A 6,965-nucleotide genomic window follows, 5' to 3' on the forward strand; every position below is an offset into this window, starting at 1 on the left:
AAATCAGTAATTACAATTTCATTTGTCAAAAGCAGTTTTGGCCAAAGACAACTTGCCCCAACCTGACATTTTGAAAATAAATCCTTGTCCTTCAAATACAGAAACATTCAAACAAATTAAGTCTCATTGATTGAGGTTGTAGTCCACTCAGAGGCCGAGATATTCAGTGAAACACTGGGGGTGGTGCTTGAACTGAAAATTAGACTGAATGTCAATGGACGAGCACATCTGTGAGGACTAAAATGTGTTAGAGCGCCACCTACATTTCAGATCTGTATATTGTGGTGGAATGTGATAGAGAAAAAAATATTTTTTTCTAGAGCTTGCTGCCCTCTAGTGGAATAAAAAGACTTCATGTGAATGGTGAGCTTATATATTTGAGTTTAAAAAATTGCTGGCGGCAGCACAAAAATGCACCAGAGTTTTAGGGGTTAATTGTCTGTTTTAGAGCTTTTGCGATTTTATGACGATGAATTGTCATACAAATAATAAAAAAGTAATTTTATTCATCTTTGGAATCCTTATAAACTTAAGATGTTTTAAGATTTCCTTTTAAGGCTTTAAAAACTTATGAATAATATGAAAACATTCAAATATGTCTAAATAATACTAAAAATGTCTCTTTTTGGTCAGCTTTAGTATTGCTCCATTTTACATTCACACTGTTGTTTTTTAGAACTCTGAATAGCTATTATAATGTATAAAATCATACAATATTTCTGTTCCAAATTTCTCCCTTTCACTCGTTATTTTAGGTCTTTCCAATTAAAACCACAAGTCCTGTGTTTCTTCATTCTATGCTCTTCTCAGAAATAGAGTTAAGGGGCATTCACACTACACTTCACAATCCATTCAAACACAGTCGAACACTGGAGACCAGAAACGAAATCTCTTGCGAAGAATTTTTAAACTACGTTGCATCAGAGGTTCTTCTATGCTGAGATAGAACCGTTGAGGTTGTTATCATTGAAGAGAGCTTAAGTGTCAACTAGTGTGTTACGATAAAATCACTGTTTGCTGATACTATACAAATGAATGTGGAGCGCCGTAAACCGAAAAATCGTCTGTGACTTCCCCAATAAAACAGTAGTTTTATCTTCATAAACTCCACATATAGTCCACTCCAAAAGGATTGTTTAGTGTAAAACATGTTGAAGATTAGTAGACAGGCAGTCAGTTCATTAAATTATGAGCTGTTCCCTCACAAAAGCAGTTTATTCAGCATGGGAAAGCATCTCCTCCATAGACATCCATTCATAAAGAACGGCCCCTTGTTGTCTTGCTAGTGTACCGCTGCGTTATGCTTTCTTTTGGTAACCTTGTAGGCTCCCTCTTGGTAGAGGGGTTCTGGCTGCATATCAAAAGTTCAAGATTGGTGAACTCTGACCTGCGAATCCTCATGACCAGTGGACGTGTTACCAATAGAAGATTGAAACATTACTTGTGGATCTCTTGGTTCCACAACGACAAAGAACATTTGGCATTACATGATCATTAAATTAAAGTTTGGGTTTGGCGCAAAGTTTTAAAAGATTTCTCTATCACCTTAGATGACCTTATTTGTCAAAGACCCTTCTGCCTCTTTTTTTTTTTTTTTTTTTTTTTTTTTAAGGAAGTTCTGTGATTTTATGTTGTGTCATGGATAACCTGGAGGACAATCTGACGTGTTCCGTGTGTTACTGTCTGTTTACTGACCCACGAGTGTTGTCATGTTCTCACACCTTCTGTAAGGGCTGTCTGGACAATGTTCTGCAGGTCTCCATTAATTTCTCCATCTGGCGTCCCCTCTGCCTGCCACTCAAATGCCCTCACTGCTGCAGAGTGGTAGAGCTGCCAACCAACGGCATGGACGCGCTTCCTGTCAATGTCTGTCTGCGTGCCAGCGTGGCTTCTGCCTCACAATCGGGCAGCATCAAGGTTACGCCATCGACGACCTGCAGATGGCGTACATGGAGCATGCTGTGCAGACCCATCTTCTGGAGCCTTTGAGAGGTAAGCGCTGGGAAGTGTGCGCGGTCTGACGGAGCGTCCACAGCAGGAGAAGCTTCGGAGCGAAGAGCTCGTTCAGAATGACCGTGAGGTGGTATTGCACTTCTTTCAGGGCCTCGATCTCATTCTCGCCCAGAAGAAGGAGCAGTTCCTTCAGGCTCTGGACGGTGTGAGCGTGCTGCTGGCACGTGCATACAACCCACACATTGAGCAGCTGAAGGACATGCAGGAAGAACAGAGCGACCTGATCTCTCTCAGCTCCAGTATTGAGAGAGAAGACTGTCCGTTGGTTTACCTGGAGAAGGTGCATCAGCTGAGGGAGCGCGTGAATGCGTTGAGTCAGAAAACATTACCCGAGGTTCCCTGTCTTCACATCACACCGCGAGCAGAGCAGTTCTTCGAGGAACACTGGGCACGTGTGATGATCAGTGGGGTCAGAGACGGCCCGCTTCCATAAATTACCTGTCGCACTCAGGTGTGCTCGATGAACGGCACTCGCTCTACAAGTCAGACCTGGTTCTGGCATCTTGGTCCATCTTCAGCATTAGTCCTGATGCTGCTCGTGCTGATACGACGGCTCTGTGTTTGAACCCGATGGGTGGAAGCACTCTTGGGTTCTCCGTTCTGTCAGGAGTCAGTCATATAGCTGAAAATGTTTCCAGTGAACTTCATGACATGGGGAAGTTCCTTCTCTGTCTGCTACAGAACATCAACATGATGTTATGCTCTTCTATTTTGACTTTAGGAGAAAACACCTGTTAACATCTGCTTACCTTTCTCCAAACACTACACTAGTGTTGAACTGCTGCTGCTGGGCCTTATTCGTGCAACGGGAGCAAAACAAATGTCTATTCTTTGCGTAAATTGAATTGAACGCAACAATGGTTTTATGAACGAGTTCCACAATTTCAGTAAGAATAGTTGAGCAGAACCAATTTTTCATTTAGAGAGATACCGATACAAAATTTGTTTCGTTACCCAATTATTTAGATCAACATCTGCTGTTACTGCTTTTTTTTTTTTTTTTTTTAACGCTACCTTGTTTCAAATCACTGATGATTAATTACACAACTTTGAAAGAAATAGAAGAAGCTATTATTTATGTCTCTACATGTCTTCCATGGTTTAGAATAACTAGCAAGCTCATCTTATTCCTGCTGTGTGGAGCTTTAGGTAAGCAATAAAATTAGTTAACAATAGTTCCACCTGGTGAAATTCTGAAGAGAAAAGCTTACAAATCCAATTCAGAATAGTCCCACACGAGACATTTTCATTCACATACAGCACGAGTTGTAGGATGATTCTCCGATGGGTTTGATGACTGGAAATAATCGCCCTGATCATTGACTTTTTAAACAATCTGCTGGTGTCTAATATCTGACGATACATTGATAGTCTCAATTTAATTTACCAGGAATGTCCAAAAGTATCGTGTTCATATTCGAGTCTAGTCTAGTCATTAAGGGACCTGTTTATAATTAGGCTGCGTTTTGTCCACCAGATCCCATCAGACAGGTTTTATAAGGATAAATGGACATCAAGTGCATCCTTTCCACAAGGTGATAAACAGGTGTCAATAATGTTGTCTAAACACTGTATGCGCATGTTTGATACAGATTTTATCCAATGATCAAGATTTATTTTAATGACGCTGTATGTCCATCAGTATAGAACAGTTTTTTCAATCCATTCTAAATCATGTGATTTATAAAACAACAGTCTGTGATGATCAACAGGAATACAGAAGTCAACTACATTACCCATTATGCCTTCACGTTTACATTGCTGGCACTGTAGCAGATATTAGCCTTTGTATCAAGTGTCAACCACATTGTTTTAGACTAGTTATGACCAACAACACCTGCTCATCTAAATCAGTATCCTTCAGTGTGTTGACGTGAACTAGTTTTAAAGTGTCATTTCTGCAGCATCAAATGGATTAACATAATGACCAAACAGTTCCAACTGGCTGCCATTGGTTGGAAAAATTAACTGTCCCGCCCTTAAACTCATTTTATTGTCAGAACTCATGTTGTTTTTAAATCAGTTTGTGCAGAAATGACATCTTTCTGTTCGCTGTACATTCTCTTGTGTTTTATACTTCGCGTTACTAAAGCGATTCACTGAGAGCACTTTTATTTGCACTTTGAATAATTTTAACTGCTTACTGTGCAAAGCTTTCACAATTGAGTACCAGTGATTTTATTTTTCTGTCTGTTCAAATATTCCAAATCACACTTACATGAGCCATTTGAACAATAAATGTTTATTTCATTCATAGCCTGAACAGTTTCAGTGTTTGTAAAAGGATTAAATCCAATAAATAAAGCATGTCTTTATTGATGTCTGTCTCAAATATAAGACTGAGGCCACATCCTCAGGTTTCATTTGAAAACATGTTGATTTTTCAGTTTACAACTCTCGTCCACACTGAAAATTGAGCTTTTCAAAAACTCTCTATTACGGCATACTTTGGAAAACACTGGTTTTAGGAAACAAAGTTTTAAAATAAAAATGGTTTGTGTGTATGTTTTGTCCTGAGCAGTAAAGCTGCCCACTTTTCTTAAGAAAACTTCCCCAACTACTGAACATTCTTTGCTTTCCCAACATTTTCTGTTGTTCTTCAATGTCTATATGATATTGACATCCAGCTTTTCACACTTGGGTCAATTGAAGGACTCGTACACTATACAAAAGGTGCAAACATTCATTGATGTTCAAGAAGGCAACACCATGAAAAGGAGAGAGGTCAGGAGTGAGTAGGCAGCTGGCTTGAAACCAGTGGGACTGTGGGTGAGAACAGGTCTAATCAGGTCAGGTTTCAGAGTATTTATTGTACATCCAAGCATGCGTTTATGGGAGTTTGTGAGTGTGTGGTTTCTAAAGGGAAAGAAACAGGCATACAAGGTTTCCACCTCAGGGAAATAGCATCTGCAAATGTTACACTAAACTAGGAGACTAGCAGGCAGTAAACTAAACTAAACGGTGCATGAAGCTACTATCTACATGTACCACAATCCCAACAAATGCATATCTGAAACAACTAAAGCACATGCCTATCTAAGCAGGCAATCTAACAATGACAGTGCTGAAGGCCAGCTAGATCTTAAAATATAATTCAAAATGTTTTGGGGGCAGTGGTGGCTCAGCGGTTAAGGCTCTGGGTTACTGATCAGAAGGTCAGGGGTTCAAGCCCCAGCACTGCCAAGATGCCACTGTTGGGCCCTTGAGCAAGGCCCTTGACCCTATCTGCTCCAGGGGCGCCGCATCATGGCTGACCCTGCACTCTGACCCCAGCCTAGCTGGGATATGTGAAAAAGAAGAATTTCACTGTATATGTGCAAATGTATAATGTGTGATAAATAAAGAAAATTATTAATTATTATTAATTATAACATGCATGAAAATGAGAAGCGCATTTAGGCCAAACTCAAGTTCAACAAAATAATCTTTAAAATACAGTACATAAGGCACTTACATTGTCAATTACGCACACAAAAATACAGTGAGTAGAGATCACAGTCCTCTGCACAGTTCAACAAACAAGAATAAATGGAGAAACTGTGGGCACATGTGCTGTTAATAAGACCTGTGAGGGTGTCCTGATTGGCCTGAGATTGAGTGGGGCGGAGCTGGGTGCTGCCAGGGAAATTAAGGGACTAAGAGGGGCGTGGCACTTGCTCTGAGGATGCGTGAGTGTGTGTGAGAGTGAGTGTGTGTGTCAACAGAGCAGTGCCATTCACTAGTGCGCTGGCATTTTATATATTTACTTATTAAACTGCCTTTTGTGAATCACAGAGCTATTACACATCTTTAAGTGGCTTTGAATAAAATGCACGTCATATGAACTGCTTTAATGGTGTTTTTATGGTTCTTTTATGTCATTTTTTGAGCTTGATGGTAACGAACATTATTAACACACAGTATCGGATTTGGATCGGGCTCGTTGGACCGATACCTGATACGTCTAAAAACATCAGTTTCGGAGCCGATAACGATCCAGGTATCGGATCGGTGCATCCCTACTAAAACCTGCTGAGTTTGGTACCCACCATATGTAGAACTCGGTTGCACCGGTGCCACTGCTCTCAAATGTTAGTTTGGAGCCCTGGATTGGCTGTGATTAGTGTTGTCACAATACCAACAAATTTTGTAGTCAGTACCAATACCAGTAAAATATCACAACAATCAATACTAACATCGATATCACAGCAAAATAGGTATATATGAAGACATTCATTTAGCCTATTGAAAACATTAAATATTTAGGTAAATACACTAAGAAATAAGTTGCTGTTTGGCTTTACATAAGCAGATACTGAATATGATTGGATCATTATTGCAGTGATTAATATGTTTCAGCTGGCAACAACTTTTGTAACCCTAACTGATACAGTGTATAGCTTTTCATTTCTTAATCATGTCGGAAGATGTATCCCGTGGTCGTGGAAAAGATGTTACTGTGTTTCAGAAGGGGCAAATTATTGGCCTGCATCAAGCAAAGAAAACATCTAAGGAGAATTGGGTTAAGAACTGTCCAATGCATTTTAAAACCTGGAAGGATAGTGGTAAACCATCAGCTTCACGGAAGAAATGTGGTCGGAAAACAAATCTTGAATGATCATGATCGGAGATCACTAAAATGCTTGAAGTCACATCGGAAAACATCGACAGTAGAACTCTCAGCTATGTTTAATAGTGAAATTAAGAGCATTTCCACATGCTTAATGAGATGAGAACTGACAGGATTGGGACTAATCAGCTGTGTTGCAACAAGAAAGCTACTTGTTAGTGAGGCTAATCAGAAAAAACGACTTCAGTTTGCTAGGGAGCATAAAGATTAAACTGTGGAGCAATGGAAAAAGGTCATGCGGTCTGATGAGTTCAGATTTACCCTATTCCAAAACGATGGGCGCATCAGGGTAATAAGGGAAGCGCATGAAGCGATGCACCAGTCATGCATAGTGCCCACTGTA

The 6,965-nt window shown here is 40.0% G+C and overlaps 1 protein-coding gene across 1 annotated transcript; it reads left to right on the top strand.

The window, feature by feature from the left end:
* Nucleotides 1-1,638: 1,638 nt before the first annotated feature.
* trim59 (tripartite motif containing 59) lies at nt 1,639-3,013 on the top strand. The gene is given in 3 exon segments (XM_051665230.1): nt 1,639-1,882; nt 1,885-2,015; nt 2,018-3,013. Coding segments are annotated over 3 exon segments (804 nt in total). The 3' UTR covers nt 2,447-3,013.
* The last annotated feature ends 3,952 nt before the right edge of the window (nt 3,014-6,965 follow it).

Source organism: Myxocyprinus asiaticus, chromosome 31, assembly GCF_019703515.2.
Source record: "Myxocyprinus asiaticus isolate MX2 ecotype Aquarium Trade chromosome 31, UBuf_Myxa_2, whole genome shotgun sequence".
Lineage (NCBI taxonomy): Eukaryota > Metazoa > Chordata > Actinopteri > Cypriniformes > Catostomidae > Myxocyprinus > Myxocyprinus asiaticus.